The sequence below is a fragment of the Temnothorax curvispinosus genome, unplaced genomic scaffold (assembly GCF_003070985.1).
Source record: "Temnothorax curvispinosus isolate PA1 unplaced genomic scaffold, ASM307098v1 QBEX01017878.1, whole genome shotgun sequence".
NCBI lineage: Eukaryota > Metazoa > Arthropoda > Insecta > Hymenoptera > Formicidae > Temnothorax > Temnothorax curvispinosus.
The window spans coordinates 290258-317968 of NW_020227658.1; the positions used below are offsets into that span (position 1 = coordinate 290258).

At 42.1% G+C, this 27711-nt stretch overlaps 1 protein-coding gene across 18 annotated transcripts in view; it reads right to left on the reverse strand.

Moving 5' to 3' along the window:
- The window catches only part of LOC112467901 (CUGBP Elav-like family member 4), a 546980-nt gene that overhangs the window by 51659 nt on the left and 467610 nt on the right, over positions 1 to 27711 (reverse strand). For 14 of the 18 annotated variants that reach the window (XM_025036796.1, XM_025036801.1, XM_025036808.1 and 11 more), the window contains one exon: positions 18533 to 18658. In XM_025036796.1, the coding sequence (XP_024892564.1) occupies positions 18533 to 18658 (126 nt within the window). Of the gene's footprint in view, positions 1 to 18532; positions 18659 to 21370; positions 21443 to 27711 lie in introns of all 18 variants that reach the window. The other 4 variants (XM_025036809.1, XM_025036811.1, XM_025036812.1 and 1 more) reach the window with 1 other exon arrangement.

A 27711-nucleotide genomic window follows, 5' to 3' on the forward strand; every position in this document is an offset into this window, starting at 1 on the left:
TTCACGCGTTGCATCCTCGAAGTCGAATATCTTCTTAACTAGCCATTAAGAAGTTAATATATTATGTCTTGCTCAATATTTAGAAATTAATTAAATTTAAAAATAAAATAATTTCCCTCCGCACGAGCCGAAACAATTAATAAGATATTTTTTTTATATGCAAAATAGGCGTTAAGTACACTTTTACGGTATACATTAATGATACGCGAGATTCACTTACGTGTACAAGTTAACCGCCTATTGTTTTCTATTTTGCATACATTGAGTATAATTATGTTTTTTTTTATTTGGAGGGATAAAAGCCATAGGGGTGTAAGTCAAATTTTTAAAATTATAATTATTTTGATGGTGCAACAAAATTATTAGATACTTCTTAGATACTTTAGATACTTTAAATTATTAGATGCTAAATTTTTAGACTTTAGCAAAACCGTTCTTTTCGTGTAAGTACATATTTTCGCAAATAAGTGTAATTAATTTTATATATGTACTAGTAAAACATTTAGCGGTTCATGTACCACTACTATAATGTATTCGCCTGAATCAGTTTTATTTTCAAATTCCATTTTAGGTGAGATATCAGATAATTACAATCTCGACATCTATATTTTAGTATCATTTCACACACGCAGAAAATTTTTCTCGAATAATGTAGAATACTCATAATAAAATTTACTAGATTTGCTAGGTTCCGGTAAGATATACGCGTATTCAACCGGAAATTAATATATGACAATAGAAATGTAATAGTTTGATCAGATACATCTTGTAACCTAAAGGTAAATAAATTTGCCATACTAACAAGGAAATATGAGAACAGTAAAAAAAGTCCCATACTAGTATGTGTATATTCGACGTTGTAGCTTGAATTGCCAACTTCACATGTCTTGGATTGAGCGTTGTTTTTTAAGACAGTATAGGAAAAATATAATCTAGAATGGTACCTATTGTGAACTGTATAGAAATATTCGTTGCGTATCTGGCAATAATTTATGTTCTTTATAGAAATGCGATAGTAACCGCGATCGTGGACGACGGAAGGCGCGCGGCGCGAGCGGCAACGTGGGCTCGCGCGGCGAGAGGATTCGCCTCGCGCCCGCTACGCGGCGTATCGCCGGTACATTCTCGCGTGATTAAAATTCAACATCGACCTTTATATCTAGGGCAGCTCGACAGGGTCCCTATAGCGTTCTTAAGTTCGCACGTGGCGGACAGCTGACCGCCACAGCCTATAACGGCAACTTATTGAACTTATGTTTTTTGACATGACTGCAACAGACGTCTCGTTTTTTGTTCATCAGCGATATTCGGGATAAGACACAATCGGACAAAATATAATTGAATCATTCGTCTTTAAATTAACGTAGTTAAAACGCGCTCTCGAAAGTCCCATACTTGATGGAAATATTTACTTCTGCGTATAGTTTTATTTTTTGCTCTCTAAATTTTCCTATACTTTCTTGAAATCTTTTGCATATTATGAATATATCCTAGCCGTGCAAGATTAGTATGGTATTTACTTTGTTCGTGTATACTTGTATTTACGAGAAAAATTTTCTGCGTGCAGATACGCTTATAATACATTGCAAGTTTGAAATTTTTCATAATTTAATAAATAGAACTATACGTATATATGAATTTACAATCGTGCACAGTGGTATTTAAAGGGCTGAAACGTTGTGAAGACTCGACCGTTGAATTTTAGTCTAGGATGAGAAATCAGTGAAATTTATGGTAAAAGAAGGGTATGTTATATTAAAAAAAATTATTGTACGCTACCAACAGTAACTATTTTAAGAATATATATTTTACACATGAGGGAAAAGAAAAAGTTATGACAAATGGATTAACAACGCGTAATAAGTTAATATTTACTTTAACTGGCTCAGTAGATTAGTGGGATTATGGCATTTAAAATATCATGTGAAGATTATTTGTTACGCTATATTACCTTTTGTGAATCGTAGCAGAAAGGTAAGAATACAAAGGGTAAAAATACTTAAATAGTGTCTCATTCCTCTTTGTGCAGCATGAAATCTTACTTCATCACGAGAAGGATCATCCGCCTCTTCTGATAGTAGTCACAACAAAAAAATATTTTTTTGTTTTATTTAAAGCTTCAATGTTTTTGGAAAAACCAGTGAGGTTGAAAACAGTATTAAGCGCGAATATGCGTATTGTAAGAGAAAAGATTATTCTTTTCCTTTTTTGGATGGACAATTCAATCAGCTTCAATAAATTGAAGTTCACGAACAACATCAACGACCCCAATAATAACGTGGTATTAACATCAATGCACAAATACGTTCCTAGGATCAGGATAGTCCGTTGCTTCGATGCGAAGAACTACAACGAGCTCTTTACTCGTTGAGCGCTTACCGCGTTGTTCGTTTTCAAGGAGACGGAATTTATCGCGATGACGGCATACCAAAAACTTCGAGAACATCACGAAGTTGAAGATCAATAACAATCCATTCGCGAAGGGTTTTCGCGAGATGGGTCAGTCACGGTTCAAGCGAAAGCATCATTCGATCGATCATCAGGCTCAATCGGATTCCAGTCCCGACGAAGGGGTCTCATTGACCTACGACTCCGAATCGAATCAGCCGAACGACCCCTCTCTCTTTTAAGGGTTCCAAGCCCATTAAAGCAAGTAATTATTTTTTACTTTAGCCGGGGAGTCGAAGTTGGCCGACCTTGCAACGTGGGAGAAGCGGACGCGATTCCCGCCACCGCTGCGAGTCGATCCCCGGCGCCGGGCATGCTTGAAACGCAGTGCCCGTACACTGCGTTTGACACAGATGGATATCCATTCACGAAAAACTTATTACCATTTATTTCTGTTTTAATTTAACACGGCTACTGGGGGCAAGTCTCGTCGAGACCGTGGACAGATTCGGACGTATTTTATCCTGAATAATTTTTGAAGATTACTGATGCAATCAGCGCCGAGTTTGGATTGAGTCTTTCGAGTCTGTACTTATTATTTTTGACTTGTTCTTGGTCGTTAAGTGTTCCCGAAGGGAATTAAGTGCCATAAAATTTACAAAGGAGAAGAAGAAGTCTACTGGGGGCCACAGCTACTTGTGGCACGAGTCTCGTGCGTGTCAAGAGGCGTAATCGTTTCTATACCCGATAACTGGCGCCTAGTCTCGAGGGCCAGCTACGCAATCACTGGGTGTCTCCGCACTGACCGAGTCACCACTCTCGCATCGTGCACGCAGTGTCCGGACCATCCTAGAACCCGGGCGTGAAGTTTCATTCTTTGACTTTTTTACATTTACTGCGTGTTGGGGAGCAAACGGATTGACAGCCGAGAGCTTCTCAGATAACCATGTCCTTTCTTGGTCTCACAACTCACCATGGACTACAGGCTTTTAAATGTGCACTTAGATCGCTATTGACGCCATTTGGTTACTGCAGAGCGCGCCAGCCAGCCGACATCAGATCTTGCGACTGAGCCGTACTGAATCGGAACAGCCCCATTGCAACGTTCCAGCGAGACCACTGGGAGGTGGGCGCATGACTTGACTGGGAGAGGCTATACATTCGCATTACAAGACCAGCGAAACTGATGAGCGTGACTCCTGATCCTAGGCCTAAAGAGAGTCGTGCAGAGAATCATGGGCCTAACAGTGCGGGCACTGTTGTATTGTATCAGGAGAGTCAGAGTGCTTGCACCAGCGTAATTTTCGATTTTAACACGAACCCGCTATTTTTTTCGCGTTTCTTTCTGCCACAAATTCACAAAAGGTATTATAGCTCACAGAAAGTGAGAGTCTCTACTCTCGAAACATAGGACTTAATGTATTGATTAAAAAAAAAACAAAGAAAAAAAAACAAAACAAAAAAAAACGAAACAAAAAACCAACAAAAACAAAAACCGGGAAAAAAGCAAGAAAAAACCATACGTCGTGACCATCTGTACTTGATGTATTATGCGTTTTACTTATTGATATTGTTTACGATAATCTTATCGTTGCATCTTTAATACGCGTTGTATATCGATGCTGCGTGATTTATATTAATATTACTTTCGTATAACGAATTTTTTTCCGTGAATATATCTCCGATTTAAGGTCGATTCGGACATAATCTGTTGTTTTTTTTAGTTATATTTTTTTTGTTATAAAATGTTATAATAAAAAATAAAAGTAATTATTTATACTGTAATTATTTTTATTTTTACTGTAAAATATTTTCACGGAAAAAATTCGTTCGTTAAAATTGCGTTCAGCAGAATGTCTATTTTGCAATTGATATAAGTTAAAAAAAATTTTATGCGGACTTAGTCGAATTTCATCCGTTGTATCTTCGAATATTTTCTTAACTACTTAACTAGTGGCCGGATCATCACTAGTTAGTGGAAGAGTTGCAGGCGTTCTGATGGAAATTTTGTATAGATCTGTAAGAGTTCTGAAAGAAATTATTATCCCGTCGAAAGCGATCCGGATTCGGCTACTAGTAAAGAAGATATTCGACTTCGAAAATGTAACGCGTGAAATTCGATTAAGTCCGCATAAAAAATTTTTTTGAAAGTTTCAAGCGTTTCGATAAGAATTTTGGGTAGAACTCTAAGTGACTAGGGGACGAAATTTGGGCCCTCTACCTTATTTGCCAGCACGGAAACGTTCGTTTTATTTGTCTTTTATGTACTGATTTTCTATCGTTGCTATTTAACAGAAAAGTTTAGTCGTGGTTTTCATTAAACTCCAATAAACACTTAATGATTATCTCAAACATGTACATAGACTACTAAGATTAAATGTAATCATAAGCCAAGTTTGTACACGCGACGTATAAAGATTTTCATTAAAATTCCTAAATGAGGTATGCGCCGGCGATAAAACGTTACACTAATGCGTGTCAGCCTTACTTTAGCAATACGGCGCGGCGCCAGGTATTGTTCCTTTGTCGACAACGTCAGCGACATCGTTAACGAATCGATAAGACCGGACCTCATTGTCGGGCGGAATAAAGCGCACCGGGATGCGCGTGTTACCGACGCGTTCATCTGTGGGAACGTCACGTGCCGCGTCCCACAAGAGCGAAATGTGTCAACGTCCGGCTATGTGTCGCGCCCGATGACAATCGCACTGGATTATACGCGACGAAAAACTATTTTGGCCGTGTCGTTCCTCGGTTGCAGCGCGCCAGCGTGATTTCGCTGATATACGCACGTTAGAGGGAAAAAGAGACACAAGAGTGAGCGAAAAAGCGTTGATATTACAAAATCCCGTGGTTCGCGTCAGCATCTCGTTATGTATCCGACGTTTTTATACATATTGCATTACCGGTAATGTCGTTTATCGAACTACTGCAGACTTAAAAATGTAATATACATTTTATGCAGTATGCAGCGGGTGGATATTTGGCAGAGACATTAAATATTCCGTTCTCTTTTAATACATTTTCTGGTTGCTCTTTGTCGTTACACGTTAATTACAAAATTAAAATATTGCTCACATAAAAGTATTTTTTGTTAATTTAAGCTGTGTGTAGGTCTCTATTCGTATATCAAGCGCGCTTACACCCCAGTTTGCGTACTTGACAGTTAAATACGCCGACCTGCACCACTCTTCGTAATGTTTAAGGTCCACTTTTCAAAAATATTGACACTCTTTTGTGCGACCCCTCTCTCAGACGGAGTACCACTAATTTAACTGTCTTCTATTCCTTAAACGCGCGGAGAGACGGCTCGCTCGTTCGCTGCTTCCCTTTTGATGTATTTACAAAAGAGGCGAGGCAACCGAAAGAGGGAAAGAAACCGCCCACCGCCATTGCCACCGTCTTTTCCACATCCGTTTGTAAGGGCGCCGGTGCGATACGCCATGCGGTGAGGGAAGAACGGCGACCCTCATCCCGTTGTTTTCGGCTTTAAATGGCAGCTCGCCAAGTGTGCTAACACCCTCTCGTGCACATGCAGGAGCGGCCGGTTTCCTCTCTTTTTCGCTACCCTTTCGCGACACGCACGCCAAGTCCCATTGAGCGCGGCCGCGCTCACGCGCGTTGCACGCGGGATCCGCACACAATGCGCGCAAACACTTTGCATTCGTAAACATGCGTAAACAACGACGGCGGTTTCACACCTAAGGTACAAACTTCGCTAAAAGTACGCACATCTTCGCTCGTCAAAGCAGCGCTTGCACGAATGCACGATCCCCATTTTCCGATCGGTTCTCAACGGTTCACGATCGATATCGTGAAAAAACTAAATTCTCCGTGGAAGAGTTTGTCTTATACGACAATATTTCGTCTCTCGAGACGCGGCCTCGCCTGACGAAAAACTCGCGTGCCGGTAGTTATATCAAATACGTACTCACGTAACCGTCGAAATATCGATAGCATTCGACGATGAATAAATGCGGCATGCGGCAAACTTAATATTTAGCGACAAACACTCGGTATCGAAGTTTCAATGACACGATATTTCAGTGGAAGTTTACTTCAACCGCGGACCTTTGACGAAACTGAAGTAAATAAGCGCGACTTTACTATCTGCAATAATATATCATCATCACGAATAACTGTAAATTGCTTATTTTTTAACGAACTGCCAAACATTTGACACAAACAGATGTTTAGTTGTTTAAATCTCGAACTTTGCACACATAAATCTGTGTCCAATTTATTATCTGAAGAAACGCGGGAGTGATATAATCACTAATGCGAGCAAGTACTTCGAAAAAGACGGAAAGTCAGACTATCCACCGGTGAAAGTCCGGTGCTCTACGCCAAGTATAATTCCTCGCACACCTTTCATCAGGTTAGCTACATGCAGCTTCGAGGCGGAAATGGCAGCTAAATGGTATCTCTAGGGGGCTAAGATGTAATTCGATTTTTAATTGGTTTTTGCGCGCGGCGGATTTCGCTCAGGGCGTTATGAAGTTTCGCGAACGGGCGACGAAGTTCGCGCGATATCCGAAGTCCGGCACTTTCTTTCTAACTCGCGATATTTCCAGACACGATCAACCGGATTAAAGAACTCCATCGAAGGCGTTATTAAAGGTTAGGTCTTCTGTCTATCGGTCGTGAGGGGGAACTATTTCTACCGCGACAACCGATTAAAACTTCAGGTTTATTAAGATCGCATTAAACTTTCAGCCGATTCATCTCGCAGACGAGGGGGATTTCCCATACCGATACATATTTATCCAAATTGCTATCAATACTGAATTAATGTATACAGAGAGCGTAATAGATCGATCATATTGTTATCACCACTCTTTATCATTTCAGCTACAATTCCATCTGTCCCTGCAGATTTTTTCAGTTCGTTTTTTGAGAGCAGTTTCGACTTCTGAACTTAAAATTCCGGGCTCTCGGTCGTCCATAGTGGGGCATGATTAGGAGTGTTCTTCTAACTGGTCCTCAAAAAGGGATTGGCAGTACTCCTCGCCTTTTTAGAATTTTGGTATTCTCCGTCAAGAGTTATCCTTGTTCGTTTTGTATGGCTGATGTCTGCGGTTTGAAGTCTCGGATTATTTGCTTGATTTTATTGAATAGATGTTTGGTTTTATTTCTTTGGTAGTGGTCTTCAATTTCGCTGCATATTCCTTCTATATAGTTGTTTTTGTCTCTCTGGCACATCTTTCTGATTTGTGTGCATTGCTGGATAGTCTTGGCGTTTCTCTTCGCTGTTCAGGCCCTTTTGTTTTAATTTTCTTCTTTGTTTGATAGCATCCCACATATGTAATCCAAGGCTTTCTCTTTTGTGGTTTCTGACCTTTGTTTGTATTTCCGGCGGGGTTTTTGATCTTTAATTTTATGTTTTCCCACAGCTGGTTTTTATTCATTTGAGCGATGTCGTTTTTCTTTAGGTCTTGTAAATGTTCTGATAGCCTGGTTTTATATTCTGTATTTGTGTATAAGTGCTAACTGTATGAATAAGTTATGCGTTAAGAAAACAAATTATATTCTCCTGTCTGTTTTACGTAATACTTTAGACATATATGTGTATTAGACGGACACTTATACGTAATTTTTATAAAAGGTACATATGTATGGAGAATGAAAATTGTAATGTCTTATTATTTCTTGGAATGATAACGTTCCCTTGGTCACCTGAATAGCAAACGAACAAGTCAGGCCCTTACTGACCATTCAGCATTATAAAGGGTGTTCAAATATTGATTCGACTGGCAATTATGAGTGGTTTTTCACCAGTCTCCGCGAGCATACCCTTCGGCCTTGTTTCCCGGGATCGCTTAATTACGGGATGTTTGCGTTTCTCAAAATTAAACTCCTGCCGGTCGAGATAGCGCATCGTGGCAGCCCTCAGGGTAGTCTAAACAAATTTGCGTGAAACGAGAGGGCGCGGGTCAATACCGATCGTGATTTTCCATCGATACGACAACGTAAGCTTGTGCGCGCATCGCTCGATAAAGGCGGATTTACTATCTCGTTCTGTCGCTCCAATTCGATCCGTTATACCAGTACTCGAGATGTCTTTGAAAATCGCTGCAGAAAATTCGGGAAATCGTCTAGTGTGTGATTAGAATGCAGAAGCGTTCGCCGATGCGCGAAATATTTACAGATGGAGATGTTATTTCGAGAAATAGGGTATATGCAAAGCGGAAGAGTAAATTTTTTTTTCCAAAAAATGGGATTCAGCAAAGAGAGAGAAAATATCTCACGAAACGATTTTTTTTTATTCATAAAACGTCATTGTGCGCGAGCAGGCCGCCATTCGGATACATCGATCTCATCCCATCTGCTGTCGGGTTACTTCTGTAACAAAGTAGCGAGGTGACAATTCCCCGCGTTTTCGCAATTACGGAAGTCGTTTAATAGCCCAGTTTCCAACAGTCTGGAAATTCGTTTCCGCTCGCGACGAAAGGAGTAGTCTCAAAGGAGGAAGTTATTGTCGGCGCGCTCGAGGGGTGCGGTTGAGAAACTTAACTTCCCATAGCGTATATCATGGGAAGCGAGAAAGACAGGGTGAAGTGGTGGCGGCAGGAAGAAACAGGACGGGGAAGTATGAGACGAGTTTCTTCGACGATCCCCCGCGGTTTATTTTCGCGGCGGTAAATTAACGGCTCGTGGCTAGACTACCCCCGGGACTATTTCGCAAGCAGTAACAGCACCCGGTGATTCTACACCGAAATTAGCGAGAGATGAAACACTTGGACGAACGTGCGGCAAGTCGACAAACATTTTCTTTTGCGCTTTATTAATTACAATTAAAGAATATCTAAGGAAAATGTATAAATAAAAATAAAAATGCGCACATTCGTCAAAACATTCCGTACGACAAAATAGATATATTATCTATTTTATCTAATATAATTTTACTTATTTTTTCGGAATTCAAAAGTCACTCGTTAAAAGAAAACTACTGAGGTAAAAGAATTTTGCGCTTAATTAGCAGTCTTGTTATATTCTCGCCGCGTGAAAGTTGGATGTAAATTTTCTATAGAAAATTTAAGCGTGAAATATAATTTCTTTTATAATCTATTCTTAAATACGTCGATATATATAAATTGTTATATAATTACAATATATATTAAAAACTATATAACACTTTGTACGTGTATATCTCGCCGCTTTTTACGTATATTTTTTATTTGTCCGCGAAAGATCTGGGTCGGCGTTAACGTAAGAATGATTGCAAATTGAAAGACAATAAAATATTCGGTGAATAGAGCTATAGTATTGCCGCGTCGCATTGTGGCTGAAAAACTACAGCCGAAATGTACAAACGAGAAGTCACAAATCGCGCGGTGAATGAGATCGGAAGCGAAAAATATAAGAAGATAGAATCGTGCGATAGAATTGTCTTGTCCTCGAATTTCTGCTTCGTGTAGATAACAAACTGTCGCGTTTGCTGTGACAGCGTAGAAATAACTGTGACAGCGGCATTATCGACATTGTGATAAAAGCAAACTGCGTTAGTATACGTTATTCGCGAAGAGACCTGCTTTACAAAACTCCTCGCTTGTAACTGATTATATGGTTACAAGCACGGCCGTACTTGATGCTACGTCGATGATCACGACGCAGCACGAGGGTTAGTAATGGATTATTAAATCTCTCATATTACTTTATGACACAGTTCTACAATGTTCCACGGCCTGTAAAGCTACGAAAACGTCGTTTTCCTCTTAACGGCTTTCTAGAGTCGACCGATATATAGCACGACTAGTTATTATTAATAATACTATTATCCAGTTCTCTGAGAGACTTTTTTAACATTAACATTGTTCTTGTATTGCGGTTATGTCGTAATAATTTTGCCATTTTGAATTCGATTTACGACATGAAATTGTAATTGTTACGGCTCGTCAAATCTCTCCGTCCGTCATAAATTTTCATGACAATGAATTATTACACTCTGATTGTTCAACGTTTTTTACGTAAGTCACTCATGAAATCGTGAAACTCTTGTTGAGCGTTGGAGAAATTTTACAAACGTTGTCGGACTCAAATTCAACGTCGAATAACTTTAACGATCAATATGCAACATCGTAAACCCGATGGAAATCCCATAAACATTCAGTAAATTACGCAGTATTATTTTATGGCATGTTACGGGTATATAATATTACTCGATATAATATTACCGTGAACTCGTATTACCGGAGCGACGTTTTGTAATTGACGGCGAAACACCCACGCAATCGTGGACTAATAAATCGAGAAATTTACGATAGATTAATTAGTCGCGGACTCACGACTAGTTTTCGTAAACAATTGCGAAACACAGAATCGCGCCGTAATGGATCGAATGTAAAGGCTTCGGACAGAAGTGCGGAGAGAAGTCGAGCAAGGGAAAGAGGATGCTGCTTTAGAGCGGTCTGTTAAGCTGCCCACCATGGGTTATTCGATAACGCACAGCGACGAGCTGTTGCTCGTCGAAGGGACGAAGCGTCGAATCGGGATGGGTAATGCACGAATGCGAAGGTTTATGGGCAATATGGTATATTTACGGTTGACGGGCAAAAGCCGTCGTATGAAGGCTAACAGAAGGGGATCGAAGTATCCTCTCTCTTTCTCTTTCTCTCTCTTTCTCTCTCGCGCGCGCTTTTCCTTCTCCCGTCATTTCTGCGAGCCACGTCGAGTGAAAAGCTCGCGGATATTGACGAAGAAGGCTCCCACCACGTGCAATATCCTCCGGTGGATATTGACGCGGTGTCAGGCAAGGAACCAAGGAGCTGCGAGAGGGCCGCGAGGATCTTACGACGACCGCGTGCTTCCTCTGGCCTTTCGTGAACCAGGACGGTAATCGCATTAATATAAAGACGGTAAATCTTGATGCGCACAATGGCGCCTGATGCCGCCGCCTCGTGCCATACCAACAAAGACACGTTGCTTCCCGGCTGTTGTTGCTTACAATCTCACAATAGGGCACCGCGTTGTGTCATGGCGATCAACGAGATCGCAAGCGAGGTCGACTCGGTCGGCCATAATTCGTGTGAACCGACTTAGCGAGATCTTTTCAATTTTTGTGTGAACACAATTTTATTTTGGGAAACGTATTTCTAATTTTACAAAATATATATGCGTCAAAATTATATTAAAAAATCTGCCGATTTTTCTAATAACATACGAGATACATTTTATGCTAAATAAACGTCAACATAGCAATTAGTTTATAAAAATCTTTAAAATTTTCTTTCTTGTTTTAAATTTAATGTTGATTGACTTAGATTTACATCATTCTGCTTTTCGATAATGATGAAATCGGATTAACTTTACCATTATAATTACGGAAAAAAGTATACGTCCGAGGGTCAAAGATGTTCTATAACTTTGCATATATAGCTTTCGACAGATCCATTTGATTCTGATCTTGTTAGATTTGATAAAGTAAGATTGTAGCCAGAGGGAGCGGTTTGGTGGACGTGATAAGGATCCTTATCGTATTTTGCATGCTTCGCGTGACCGGGAGGGTGTGAGATCTAGTTTGACGATTCCTCAATGAAAAGTCCGTGATATAACGTGCAATTTAAGTAAATCTGTCACGCGAGTCGTTGTGTATATCGCCCTTCTCTCGCCATTCACTCTCGGAATGTGTTCGCGTGCGTGATTTTGGCGCATTGCTGAGGTCAGAGCCGAATGTCGAAATTTTTAGTTTAAATACATCATACAGTTGACAGATTTATACTTTTTCTCGGACGACGGGGATTGATTGTGATGCTGTTTATCCAGCGTGTATCCAGTGTAAATCAAAACGATCCTTCGAAAATAGTATCTGTGAAGTAGTACCGATATTGTGGTTGTAGATATCGTTTCTTCTAAGCTTTCTCACGTTATTTCTAAGGCAAGACTATACTAAAAAGTGGACCGAAAACATTTCAAAATGATTGTCTTTTTATGATTCCGGAACATTTTAAAAGTAAGGTATGTCGAAAAATCTACACAAGTGGCGTGTATTACAAAAATACGTATATGTTTTGGAGATAGATAAATTCAGTTAACGATAATCCTTTTAGATACTCCATTATGACTTATGACTTATTAATTTTTAATTGCTTACACTAAAAGAATAAGTAATTTTTGAAATTCAGTTTTATCTTCGCAGATTCGAAATTGAGTATAAACTTTTTTCGTCGTGACCCAATGAGTCACGACGATCGAAAGTTATCGGCGATATTCTCGGTCACCCCTCGTTTCCCGTTATTCTTTTAACTTAACTTTTTTTATCGGATGACGCTACCTATCCCCGAAAGGTGATGGAAGATTTGTCGGTAACGAGGAGGCTAAAAAAGGAACTCGGATCTTGGAGTTCTTAAGGAGACGCGAGGTCTCGTCATCTCTGTCGTTGTTGTCGTCTTCGTCTTCGTCGCCGTTGTCATCATCGTCGTCGAAGCGACGCACTGCGTTGTCCCTCCCCCGCAGCTTTCTCTCAAACCCACGGCCTGCCATCGTCGTCTCCCAGGGGGAAGGGAGGAACGACGATGGAGCTCTTCGTCCAATTATTTTTCCCTCGCTTCGAAACATTTCAACGCCACTTCAACGAACGAACTCGTTCTATTCTCGTTGCCGCGCAACCCTCTCCGCCACCCTCCGCCAGAACAGAACCCCGCGTCACTTCTTCCCCGGCTCGCGTTCGTCCCCTGTTAGAGTTACTCCCCCTCCTAGCTACGCGTACGCGATCCCAACTGGGCCACCCCTTAACGCGGAGTCCGCATTATTTCAATTGCGCGAACGGCAATAATTCATCGCGCTAAGAAGATTATAAAATGTTTATGAATAATGGAACAAAGTATATATTCCGAGCGGAGAGCCCTTCTATGTATCGCGAGACCCAGGAAGGTACGCTCTCGTCGAGGTAAAACGTACCGCTACGGTAAAACGAAGGCACCCCCCCCGGCCCCCGTGGTAGCAACCGAGTCACGTGTACTCTGTGTGCGTCACGATTGCGCAACCGTGTGCCGTAAGCGCGATACGATTATTCAAACCGGGGAAACAATTCCGTGCATTAAGTCGTAATAACATTGCGCGCCGGTATTCCCGATCCTCTTTTGTCGCTAGGACTCGCAAAACGCGGTATTTGGTACTCACAGCCCCGGCCGCGCTAACTATCGGGTGGCATTATGTAACATTTAACCACCCCCCGGGCACAAGAGAAGTACAATAGATCATGAGTTCGCGAGTTACTGCGCGAACAATGCAATTACGAGAAACATTATATCGTTCGCTTCAAGATCTCACCTTAAGGGATGCGGCGGATGCTAATTTACTCGGTTTTAACATCCAAGTACTAATATGACGTCTATCACTTTATGCAAACTTAAAGCTTCTGATGTGTCACATACAAACATATGAAACATATATTCGATTAGTGATCTCGCGCCAATTAAACGACGGAGTTTTAATCGAGAAGACAACTAAAAACAAGTGACATTTTCTGCAATTAGCAAGTTGCCGAGTGTTCTGTGTCAATATGTTCTTGCAGTCGATCCGTTAGTGTATGCGTTTCATTGACTACAAACGAGTATTTAGGGATTAAATACGAACGGCGTGTAATCGGTTATTTTCTCAGCGCGTTTGTGTTAGTGCGGTGTATCGTCGTGGCAATAGTTAGCGCCCTTTAAATCGTCGCTCCAATTCGGCGATTGTATCACCACGAGGGCGGCACGGCACTCGCATTCGCTCGAGCGAAATCATTTCCGATCATTTTCGATGGAGCTTCGGTTTTTGACCGTGCGACGTAAAGAGATTGTGATGGCCGTGTTAACGATATCGCTCGCGGGAAATATGACGAATCAATAATTTCCTCAGTCTAGCATTTTATGATGGGGCATTAAACGAGCGATGGTTATCGACGATTAATCGTTCGGCTGTCACTTGCACCGGCGCGTCCGTGCGCTCGGTATGTATCGTGCCTTAATACGCGCCGACAATTTGCGTTCTTTATCTTCGACACGCACATATGGAGCGTATGCCTCCATTATTGCAGGAACGGCCTATTACTGTCGCGGGGATTATAGGAAAAATATCCTGCGCTTTACGGGTATACCCTCATTATCGCGAGGCTATAAACTTGTCCATCCTCATTATCCTGCAGGACCGTGCAGTTATCAAGCAGTAATTTCCATTAATGATTCTACTTATTACGACACAATGCAAATTGTAGAATACAAAAACGTAACGTTTCTGCGCCGTATCTACAAAACGAATATTAAGTTTCGCGCTGGAAAAAAAAAAACAATCGGAATCGTGCTAGAATCGCGTATATTCGTATTATATCGAGATGACCGGTCATATTTATAGCGGTAAAACTACCATCTTCTTGGTGTAAGCATCGCCGCCACCTTCTGGCGCTACTCTACCCGTGAAGGAGGGTGCTCTCGGGTGGAAGCTCTCAATATGTCCGACCTAATCCTCTCCCGGAGGACTCGGCGTCCCCTCTCGCGCTTTACTTTGCAATACGTACAAACATTTCGAGCCCAGCTGCGCCACGGGATTTAGGAGCTGAGCGATTAATAAATGCTCCGTACGACGAGCTGGCACCAGGACTCTCCGACAGCCACTCGACGAGGAGGCTGCCCGTGATTTACCGTCCCCGGACTCGCGTGTCTGCATCCAAACCCCTGCCGCTTCGTCTGGATTTTCGGTGATTTCGCGGCATCGTTATGATTTAGTGCCGCGCTCCGCTTGAAACATCGACGACGATCGGTCTTCCTCTTTCAACGTTCGGAAACTTGGGACAGCGTAAGACGTCGAAGCGACTAACAGACGAGTAAGTCGTAGTGCAGAAACTCACAATCTCCTCACATGCTTTTTTTAAAAAACACGCTGTTCTTACTTTGTTATAAATATATATATTTAACGCTCAATTTGTATTAGAAAACTTTTATCGTCATTGGGGGTCACATCGGCTGTCGGAAGTTGCGCGAGTTACGTGTGTCAACGGGATATTCCGGCCGCGTGCGCTTACATTTCCGACGTGTAACTGATCCCTGCGCTTTACTGACGGATGATACCGGAATAAGAGTTACCGAAACGATATCCTCCCCGCTGTAATTTCGGTGCCGCGTAGACTCGTAGCATGGCGATATGTATATATATATATTTATGTGTATATATGTGTGTATATACGTATACATATATATATATATGTATATATATATACGGCCGCGTTCGTCGGAGCTTTGCCTGATCTCTCTATTACGGGTCGGATTAGCTAGTTATGAAACTCGACCGAGGCTCGGTGAGCGGTGATGAAGCGTGTTGGGAAAGTTTCCGCCGGGACGAGATCGGGGCGTGGGATATGCCGCGGTGGAGTTGCGCGGAATAAGCGATCAAGCCCTTCTCCCACGGCGAGCATATCCATCCCCGCCAAGTAACTTGGTTCTGATACCAATGTCCAAGGACGACTGTCGCGGTTGAAGTTGCGGCGGAATTATCTCTGGAAGATTCGCGCTCTAAGCGTTAGTTGAGAGAGAGAGAAAGAGAGCGAGGATAGAATTGGAATCATTTCCCGAAGATTCGGGAGATTCGGAGAAATGAATGCAGCCGCGCGTGTGGTTAACGTCGGTTGACGGTCGTCTCCAATCGACCCTGCCTACCGTGTCGGAAGGTCAACTTTGTAAAACGGAGATTAAGCTTGAGATTGCGTTCAGACCTCGCGTGCTTCATTTCGTCAAAGGTATTGTAATTGTCGGGGGCGACATACCTGAGATTCTCGGCGAGTAATCGCGAATGCATTCTACGTGATAAACCGACTACCGGTTGGAAACTGTCGTCGTCGCTGCGCGTCGCCCGCGTAATTTTAATTAAAGAGCTCGGAAAGCTGGCGCAACATCGTCCTGGCTTTCGGCAAAGAACCGGAGCTCTGACGCAACGGCAGAACGTAGAGGACGGGAGAGGCCGGGCGGGTGGGCTTGGTCTTTGCTGGAAGCGAAGGAGCACCAGACTTCGCACATTGTAAAGCTCTTCTCTCGCATACTACTTCCGTTACTTCTCCTCCCCGGCGCCCTCCCTCCCTTCGCCGCCCCGTTACTTCCTTCATCGTCGCGAGCGAGCAGCGCCTACCTGCCAAAGACGATGGGCGCGCTGCGTTACGTCACCGACTGCGAATCAAAATCTTATTAACTGCTGAAAGTGAGTTTCACTTCAAAGTGGAATTTAATTACATTCGCGCCTGCCTACCCGCGCCCTTCCTATCCCGTTTCCTTATTTCTCCCAGTCACCCCTCGGTTTGCCCTATCTCCTCTCTGCTCTCACTCTTTCCTCTCCCCTTTCTTCCTTTTCCCTTTTCTCTTTCTCGCTAGTCCGCGTTCTTGCTTTCCCATTTTCTTCGATCACCTCTTCCGTAGCTCGTTGCCTATTCCTCTCGCCCTCCCCCCCTCGTTGCTCACCGAGTGAAGACGCATCGCGAGGTCTTCACTCTTGAATGAAAATATTTAAATTTCGCCGCCTCGTCCAGCGGAAATTATTGCTCTCGCCGCTTCGTCCGACTGCAGCTCCGCACCCACTTTTCGTCCGCCATTCTGCCAGTTATCCCCGCCTGAATTACATCCATCCCATGCCGCCTACCTACCTACCCTTCCGCGCTGTTTACAGCGCGAGCGGATATTCAAATGCCGTCGCGATTATATCCTTCCGCCTGGGCTTAGTCGTGCATCATCGTCAGGCGGTGAACTGCCATTTCTTTTTTTTTTTTTTCTCGCAATGCTTGGTCGAGGCAATTGCCTTCTTTCCTTTGAGATAGTCGCCCTTCCTCCCTTTTGCTGCCTCATCTCGTGATTAATTTCGCGGAGTCCGTTTGCCCTTACCCCTCTGAAAAGCAGGTGCTCCGGAGAGTCTCTTTGCTCGCTTCATCGTTCGATGAAAACGCCTGAAGACACCGCGGATTATGAGCTTCGTGGCTCTCTCAGATAACTGATGTACAAAGTGTCCAAAAGGTTACCACACTATCTCTTTTTCATTTCTTTGATTATTTCAGAACTAATTTTTCTTTAACATGTCACGGTTTTTTTTTATGTAGTAAAGATGTAAAGATTCTTAAAATGTTAGCCTTTTCGGTACAGACAGATTACAAAAATTCCATTTTTTGTCTAATTCAACACTGTTAAATATTAAAAAATGAAATTTTGTGAGTTAAATAACATTTTGTTTATTTTTAATTACTATGTGTCGAAATTTATTATAATATCTATTATTTTAACACAAAATAGTATGATATTAACTGCATTGGTTTAAAATCAACATTGTTCTAGTTAAATTAACGACGTATTGAGTAGGAGCAGTGGCGACCTATAGGAATAGTTAAAAATGAATTGAATTGAATACAATTTTACACTATGAATTTAACAATAAAATTTAACTTTATTTCAACAAATTTATAATTAACTGGTTGCAATTTAAACATTTAAAGTTAAACGTTAAAAGGAACTAAAACCTACAATGTGCATTTGCTACGTTCTGTACATTACGAAATTTGCTTTTATGCGCTAGTAGAAAAAAAAATGAAACAACAGCGTTGAAATAACGCAAGCTTTTGCATCAGATTGTTATATTCGCTGATTTTTTTAGGATTAAAATTGTATGAATTGAGTGGGAAAGGTAAAATGCGCGGCGAAGACGTGAAACGATCGTGCAGTAAAGAGGGACGCGAATATCCCGCCCTGCGGCTAAAAATTGCACAGATACCCGTATTTTTATGGACAATGTGCCTATGCTTTTATCCCACGACATAAAAATATACGTGCACCACGTTACGGTACACTTAGTCTCTTCTAGAGAGGATACGTTTTCGTGCTTAATCCCTCAGGGACTCAAGCACGCTATTTTTAGATTCCTTTATCGACGATCTTTGAACTTTTTATGATAATAAATCGTGGTCGTAGTATTTGCGATTCTCACATATGTTTTTATGAATTTTCTTCAAATTTCTATCGACGAATACAAAATTAAAGTAAAAAAAAAGGAGACGATACTTAAATCTATCCCGTTGTTATCCCTAGGAGATATTTATTTCGAGAAAGGTTGAGAAAATTGATTATTTGCATCTTGTTCGTATATACTAATGATTACTAATCATGCGTTATCAAATATACTTATGTAAAAAACTGGCACTCACCTCTGCTGCTTCCGTCGGGTCCACGGAGGATGGTGCACTCCTCTATTGAACCGAAGGTAGTAAACAGCTGTCGCACATCGTCTTCAGTTTGTTGCTTGCTTAACATACCAACGAACAGCTTTCTGTCTGCGGGTTGACGACGGCGCGTTGCGAAATAGAGGGAACAGAGAAAAAAAAGAAAGAACAGCGTTAGTCAGTTCCGTATGCGTGCTAAGGCGTTGTAGGCGTTAAAGAGAAGATCTTGCGGCTAACACCGAGAACGACAAAGTTACACGGTTACACCAGCATCCACCATCCTAAAGGGAGGGAGATAGGGATATATAGATAATATATATATATAAAAACGTAACATATTTGTATGTGCACGCGTACGGTATTTTCGACGCGTACAGTTACACTTGTCATTACGTCAACGTGTACATCTAATAGCACTGGAAACCGCGTATGTGTACGTGTGTGTACGGGTTATATGTGTCTTCTGTGCGACAATAGTAACCAAGAACAACCACGAGAACAATTATCATAACCGATAACAATGTAACATACATATATGTAACAGTGGAAACGATACTTTGAGGGGGACGGTAACGGAAATCGTAATAACAAAGATAAGAAAAATAATCCAACCAATGTTGATCTACGTTCGATATTATAATATATATCAAAACCGAAAACGAACGACAAACGATATCGCGATAAAATCAGGTAGGATATTAAGCGATCCAATTGTTGCTGACACTTCCGACGGTGATCCGTGTCGAGTTAATAATGTTTTTCCGTTTTTTTTTTACGGCCGTAGAAACAATTTTGCTAAATTATTAATTATTTAGCGGACAGAAAACGTAATGTATTCTCGAGATGGATCACCGTTACACAAAGTTTAACAATGAATACTTATTATATTCTGCAGCTATTTCTAAGCTCTGCGCGGAAAGTTGAATGACAGGAAAAACGGGTAAACCGTACGATGTGTTTCATGTTAAGTGAATGTTTTAAAGATTCTCTCACATCTCTGATGGTATTCCGAGTTTGATCGAATATTTTTCAAGATAGTAAAATCATTCCGATTTCCGTTTTGTTTGTTTTTGAGGTGGATGCTTAGAACAGTTCGACAAAAGATTTTGGTCAATTCCGCTTTTGAAAGTACTTTCGATTTTGTGTAAGCTAGATTTATCCTAAAATGGTTATAGTAGTTACAAGTTATAAGACAAATTTTGACAAATTAGCGACGTAAATTTGTTTAGAAATATCTGCACTGAATGTGTATCAGCGGGTGTATGTGTATGTGTGTGTGGTGTGTGTATCCTCGTATAATATCAAACAGTATATAACACGATCATGGCTGTGCGAGATTCACAATTAGTGGGATAACACAGGAAAGAGTTCCAATCGAACTGGGAACGGAATGTAGCAGGTTGGAGAGAGGTGGTTCGGTCGACTGTTGAGAAATAGGGATGTCATATAAATTGTCATATATAGAATCAAATCTAGGTAATACAATAAGATAAATGTAGCTCACATATATTATATCATAATCAGAAAATATGTACAGAGGTGATAAAAAACACATTGACAACGAACGAGACAACACATCCAACGAGCGAGCCACTATTATATGATCATAGCTGTAAAGAGCGGTATATGTATATATATATAATATTTATTTATATATATATAATATGTACGATCAAGATGGTTTTGTCCATACGAATATGGATATGAGATTAGACAGGGGTTTCGGGAATGTAAGAGACGACGGAACTGTGGACTTAGAAACGTACAATAAACTCGGTACTCGGAGCAAAGGGTCGTTGCTGTCGTACGGTCGGTAGACGCTCTAAGACCGCGAATTCTCTCTCATATATATTCTGCATCACTCTCGGTCCATTGTGCCGGTCTGTAGAATTCTAAGAGCGTCCACGCCACGCACGCTTCGTCGTAACGAAGCTTCAGTAGTGTGATGTAACGGCGGTGCGTAATAAACAGAGCAAAAAACACGAACGACAAGTTTACGGCTACAGGTTTCAGTCACGCATGTGGGTACGCACAACACTGTCTATAATACCTTCTGTAATGCGTAAAACGATGCGTATCGTGCCGGATGAGAAACGGATGAGAAGGGGGATATGGCGAGACTTGGCATAGAGGAGCCCAATATAACAATCGTTTTCATCGCGCGGATAAGTGGTGCGCGCTACCGGAAGAGCGTGCGAGTTATTACGATTGAATTTTTAGCTCGAGAGCGCATCTCGAGAATTTTGTTAGCGAAGAGATTTTGACATTTCGGAATTGTGTTTCGGGGTGAAATCGAGCTTTCGAATTTCGAGCCAATTGTTTGTGCCAATCCAGAAACAAAAAGTCCACGGACGTACATACGAATCCCATATCTTAAACATACGCGCGAGAGTCCTAATGAGTCGCGCGTGTGTGTGTCGAAAGCTCCGGAGAAATTCGAGACCTTTTTGCGAAAGAATTTGGACAAGCACCGTGCACTTTGTGCAAATTTAGCCTCTCCGGCGGATAGATATGTACCGGCTGCGCTAAGTCGGGCTAAGGGATAGTGGTTCGTGAGGGAATGTTGGAGTTCGGTGGTTCAAACACTAGCGAGCGGCAAAATGAACTTTGCGGCGGGCTGTGCTGGCTGAATCAGCGGTGTTGGCGTGATGTTAGCGGGAGAGAAGTTGGGGGGGGGGCTGGGTTAGTTGGACCCGTTTCTTTTTTCCTTATTCATTTTGTTCTCATTTCATCGAGGGGGGAAGTTCTCTTTCTGCCAATTTGCGGAGAAGAAGAATAGAGGTACTGGAAGGAAGCTAGCTATCTCCTGGAAGTCGAAGTTACCTTCAGCGGCCGAAACCGGTGCTTCCTACTTCCAGAAGATGGCACAGGCGCTCCCGTCGTCCATCATGCACTCTGGAATACAGAACAGAAACAAAGAAATGGCATTGGACCCAAAAAATACACTATTCGTCGTCTATATGAATCCTCGCTAGATTCAATTCGATAACTGCGAATCGTACCCTTCCCATACTCGTACAGTACAGGACATTTCTTTTGATCGGATCTTCTGCGTGATGAATACGATACGACCTATCAGATTATAAAAAAAATTTATGATAAGTAATAAGAATGCCATTTGTAAAAGAATCGATGCCTTTTAAAAGATATCGCTGCGTTGAGCGAAAATTTCTCTTGCAAATTTATTTTATATTCAAATTGATCGTTATTACTAATCGGTTTTCAGGTACTACACCGAATTCATTTACGTAGCAACGATTAAGTCCCATTAAAATGTATATTTCGTTTGATTATTGTTAAATATCAAGTATAGGTATTTATCATTTTAACAATACAATTAGATCTTGTAATTATAGCAACCTAATTTTCATAATATAATATTGGTCATGGGCATAATAGAATCAGTTTAATAATCGCAGGAATTAAACTATCACGAAATATCAATAGCACCGGTAACAAGATTCGAGACTCATATTGTGCTATTTGCGGTGATGAAATTCACTCAGATAATTTCCATAAACACTTCAATACGTTGATTTTAACTAATTGAGAAATATCTCGCAAGGGTCCATATTAAAATTGATGAATATGAACTTATTTCAGATTTTTCCAAACGATTTCATTCTTTTGTCTTTATTGTCGTTAAATTAAATAAGAGACGACACCTTTATTTACTGCGCCGAGCAATTTCGACGTTCGAGCAAAAAGCACCGAGGGGGGGGGGGTTCATGTTTTTCCAGTTAGATCTCGGACCACGACTGCATCCCGGATTGCGACGCTCTGTTTTCGATCTACCGCATTTCCCGCGTGAATGAGCTTAATGACGCGTTTCGCGAGGGGGTTATGGAGACGCAGAATTGGCGAGTCGAGTTAAAGGTCGTTGTCGCGGATGCTAGACGAGAGCTCATTCCATGAGATGCCTCGGCTCGCGCCTTCCAGCCGGGCTCCGGGGCACATTTAAGGATTTGTCTCGGGAAATTAGATTCTCGCCTGACTTGCAGCCTCGTTGCATCCCCGCTTTCCGCAGATTCTTCCCTCCCTCTCTCTTTTCACCCCCGGCAATCCCCATACCGCCTACACCCGTCTCGATTCCCTTCGGCGTATCAACGCCTCGTCGTTCTCCTCGTCGGAGAATATCCCGTCTGTCCTTAGCCCCGGGTACTTTTCGCCGGGAGTTCGCTCTCATTGTCGCGTCAGGATACCGTGGGGACCAAAAATTGGACCTTTGTCGCCGGAGCTAAGTGTTAACGCGCCATTCGCGTCCTCTTTCCTTCGACTTCCCGAGCGGAAGCGAAAGAGGAATTAACTCTTGGGAAATTATCGTCTCGCTGGACAACGAGAACAAAGCGAAACGTTTTGTACGATACGATGCGGTTCGACGCGGATGATACCCAAATCTCGCGTTTTATTCGTATAATAATGAATATTTTTCTGGATTATTATAAGCCTGTCAAATGTCAGTTCTATTGAATTGTTGGTAATTATTGCGTTTGTTGCAGTGAGCAATTAGCAAATCAGAATGTTGTAAAAGAAATGTATTTGTTAGTCTTCTATTATTCTCCTTTTCAAAAAATTAAATCAATATTTTAAATAATACTAAGAGATAGATCTAATTAAATCTCTAAAATTGTACTAAATTTAATTTTAATATGTTTCTCTCTCTTTGAATATATTAAATACTCTTATAAATTTTCATTATTTAGAAATTGAAGAGAAAATAGTTATAATTAAAACTGTCACTAAAATAAGATAAAGTTAAACTACGAATAGCAAAATACATTTTTTTCTCTATGAATTTCCGTCCAAAAAAATATTCAATATCTATGAAATATTCAAATAAATACTACAGTAAACAAGAGTGTTTCTCTCTCTCTCATAAGCGCTTTTATAATTTTTATATTTTTCTGACACGTTGCTCGTAACTGAACCAGAACTAACTTTGCGGAATACTTCGTCACGCCATAAAATGAATATTGTGCCTGGCTCCGGGGTTGTCCCAGGGCTGGCACAAGGGTTCGTTGTTCTGCGAGGAGAGAAAAGATGAATCACATACTCGATTTTGAATTATTACTTTTTTTCTCGTTCGCGATTACAGTTGGGCCTGATTGTCTTTTTTTACGAGGTTTATATGTACTTCGGCAATTGTAGGTTGCAGCGTCAGTACAACCTCAGAGTTTTCGGCAATGAGGTCGATTTCCACATCGGAGTTAATGTGTCAAAATTTTGAAGTTGTTCGGAAATCAGGCCGATTACTAAATCGGGGCAAGCTGATTTTCGAATTTTTTCCGGGTGATGTTACGTCTTACAACACCCCTCCCCTATGGAAAAGAAAAAGAGGCAGACTGACCGTACTCCAAGTTTCCGCGAATCTGCACGAGGGCACAAATAAAACCGATAAACCCTTCATCTCATACGTTATTATATTTTGATATAAGATCCATTTTTATATTTTCGGCACAATTTGGCTCAAAGTAGAAAAATGTCATCATCAGTTGAGCACGCGATAAAGTTAACTCGATAATTGGAATATTTTATGTAGGACGTTATTTCGCAAATGGCTGCCTTTACATTTTTCAGGTGAGCTATACCGAAATATCATCGGTGAAAGTCGTATTTAAAAACCGGCTTGGGTGCTTATCTGAGGCGAAAGTTTTTCTGAAGTAAATCTGCAAATCTACTGTCAAGTTAAAATTTAGGTCGCCTCTTTTTTCTTTTTGATAGAGTTTACAATTATTTCCGATTTTCGCCGTGCTAATATAGATGTTCTGCGCGCTTCCTTTTTACTATCCATATAGTTATTCCTATGATTCCTAGCACGATTATAATTATAATAGAGTGCTACATATAAAAGAGATAAAGAAAGAGCGAACGAGCGAGCGAGAGAGAGGGAGAGAGAGAGGAGATGCACATATAGAAATGCGAAGGAAGAGATCGAGAGAGAGATCGCGCAGGGCATTAGACCGGGGATACGCAGAAGAAGGCACGGGGTACGGGGGGCGGAGAAAGGGAGTAGATGAGGGGGATCGTAATTCATATGCTAATCTGGAGGAGATGCCATTGTAATCTCCGGTCGCCTGCCTCCGTGCGGCCCCACAAAGCCTCGGCTTGACGCGGATGCAGGAGTGATCCTGAGCACGGTGCCGCTGCCGCTGCCGCTCCCGCCGTTGCTTCTGCGGCGCAGTATATACCTATGTAGACGCTGTATCCACGTAGTCGCAGAGAGTTCAATCAGGGGGGTTACTGAACTTCGACAACACCGTCGAGCCGCCTCCACCCTCATTGGCATCACCGATGTCTATCCTTCGTCGCGTACGATCGTACAAGATGGTTTCCATTTTATCTTCGCGACTCACTTTGTCCACCCCCCTTGATTACCTCGTCCTTAATAACCATCCAGGTTCTGGATGGTTCTTGGCGATCCTTTATGGCCGTTGACGTGACCGTCATCGGATTCCTCGGCGCGATACAGTTGTTAATGACGTCATGTAATTCGTTGGGATAACGCACGGGATCGTGGCAGATCCTCGGTCGCGTAATTACAGGTCCGATGTTGCGCGTAATCTGCTTTAGGATGTCAAAACCCATCCGTGTTCGTCCGACATCAACATCCATCGGTATTAAAACTATCTCGAAGACGTATTACGTTTTAATAACCTCTGGCATTTGATCGCGCCTTGCAATCTTGAAATTAATGATATTATAGGATTATTATCCGGTAACAATCGGCGCGCCCACGCATTTAGGTCACTCGAATATCCCTCGTCAGTATTAATTCATTTTTCCCTTTAATCCGTATATAAATTCTACCTCGATCGAATAAATGGATTCTACGAAATTTGTTCTTGATCTGAAAACGGATTTAAATCGAATTGAATCACTTTAAGTTTTCCCAAGTAGGTCGAATATACCATAATCGTTTCTTGCCGACTTCGCGAACTATCACGTGAGAAACATTGTATTCTTAGTAAGCAAAATCGATGTAACTTTTTCACGACATATATTCCTATTAAAAAGAACGAGGGAAGTGACGCCCCCACTGCTTTGTAGTCATAAAATGATAGTTTAAGATTATAGCGATGTCTATAATAGTTTCTCTCTTCCATCGAGAACGGTTTCATTGTTCCAAGGGACCGTTTCGTCTTTTTCCGGGTTAATGATTGTCCTTTACGTCTGCATTCCGCAGCCCCCGACATGCAGTTTAATTACATCATCTTATAGATTTTTTTCCGTAACGACTAGCATTCGAGCGCGATAACTCCACAAAGTAACGTCCTATTAGTGATACAAAAGATAAATCAAGCTTTAATTGCAAGACGACACTCTAAAACGCTCGATTGCGGAAATGATGACTTATCCCGCTGTATCGCTTCCTCATATCGCGCGCCTTGAGAAATTTACACGCGCAAGATAGCGCAAAGATATCGTGTTTGCGTGATAAATCCGCGAATTGTATGGCAAACCGCACAAACAGTCCGAAAGATATTTCATACTGAATTTGACTTTATCTTAAATTCTTGCTAACGTTTATATATAGATTTATCGTGTCAAAATGCGCGAACAATGACCATTTATAAACGCGCTATCTTCCGCACAAATATCGGCGCAATTTTACGACCGTAACTGGCATGAGCTATGCACTTATCCTTTCGGTTCTTATCGCGGTGGTGTATCATCGGAGATACATTTTACCTCGGAAAGGTCTTAGCGAAAACCATTCGAGTGAAGATTCTCCGACGAAGCTCCTTCCCGAAGCATTTTTCACGCACGTCGATGGTAAGACTCCGGCGCGCGCGATAGTAGCAGCCGAAGCAGCCGGAATTAAGTTTACAGCGACGAGAACAGATTTGAGAAATGCGTATCTCGCGTGGAAGTTGGCCCGCCGACTCAGGGTCGGTCGAAGTTTCTACGACTGGATAAGGGTGGGTGCTGCTGTACCGGAGCTAGTTGAGCAAGTAGATAAGTTTCGATCCCTCAGCGAGTCTTGCTCCCACCGCCATCACTCGCCCTACCGCTACCCTCTTCGTCGTAGATAAACGTATCCTGGAATATCGGGATGAGGGAAAAGGGGGGCCCCACGGACGCCTTCTCGCGTCGCTGCCAAGTTCGGCCCGGCTGACGTGACATGGACTAGTCTTAAACCCGTCCGAGAGAAATCCTCGCGGATTATAAGAGTCCGTCTTCGTATTTCTTCTTACGAAGACGAACGATGGGGATGACGGGGGGATCGTAAGGCAAGCGCGAACTGGCTCGCTGAATTTGTAACTGCAGTTTCATGATGTCACGGCTTACAACACACTCTCCTCCTTTATCTTGGTGTACTTCTTGCATTGAAGTCCTGCCCATCTTCGTCGGAAGGAAGGACTTCGGAGTAGTTGCCGGCTCGTCGGGAACGTTGTCCCCGGTGCGGCGCGGGCTTTGCGAATGGTAACGAAGGGGGCCCCAACGGCTCTTAGCCTTCGGGAATTCCCGGACGAGCTTCTCCGCTATTTACATGCATCGGAAGCGACGCCGGGAGCTTCGGCGATGGCGCTCGCCGAACGGATGGAACAGTATCGATCGGTTACGACCCGCCTCCAAAGATAAATACCATATTTTTAATTAAATCGTGGCTCCGATGATACAAGCTATATTTGCCGAGATGCTTTATAGAAATTAACGTATGAGCCGAATCGAAAACACGAGCGAATGGATGAACGGATGGATATGCGTCAGATACTATTTTACAATACTTGAAATCGCGCTGATTAGGGATCGCGCCTTTTTTCCCTTCAAATAATATTGGCCAAATTGTATATTTATATAATGTATGAAATAGATCAACGGGACGACAATGGGCGTATTGTCACGCGATTTGGAGAAAGCACGAACGTGGGCATGAGCGCGAGCGACGACTCATTAAAAACAATGATCAATTGACAATTTGTCCCTCGATTATCTGAAGCCTCGTCATGTATATATATACGTGGGTGCCCCGTTATCCTACCGTGACGCAAAATTTATGACCTGCGGCCACCGCGGCGATAAGCGTATGTCAACATGACGGCCATCGCCAGTTGTAAAATTCCACGTAATTAATAAAATTGGCTCTCGGCACAAGGTGTGCACGGGGAAGATACGGCGCGGTTGCCGCGCCGCGCGAAGAGGATCCGCGCGCACGACAACTC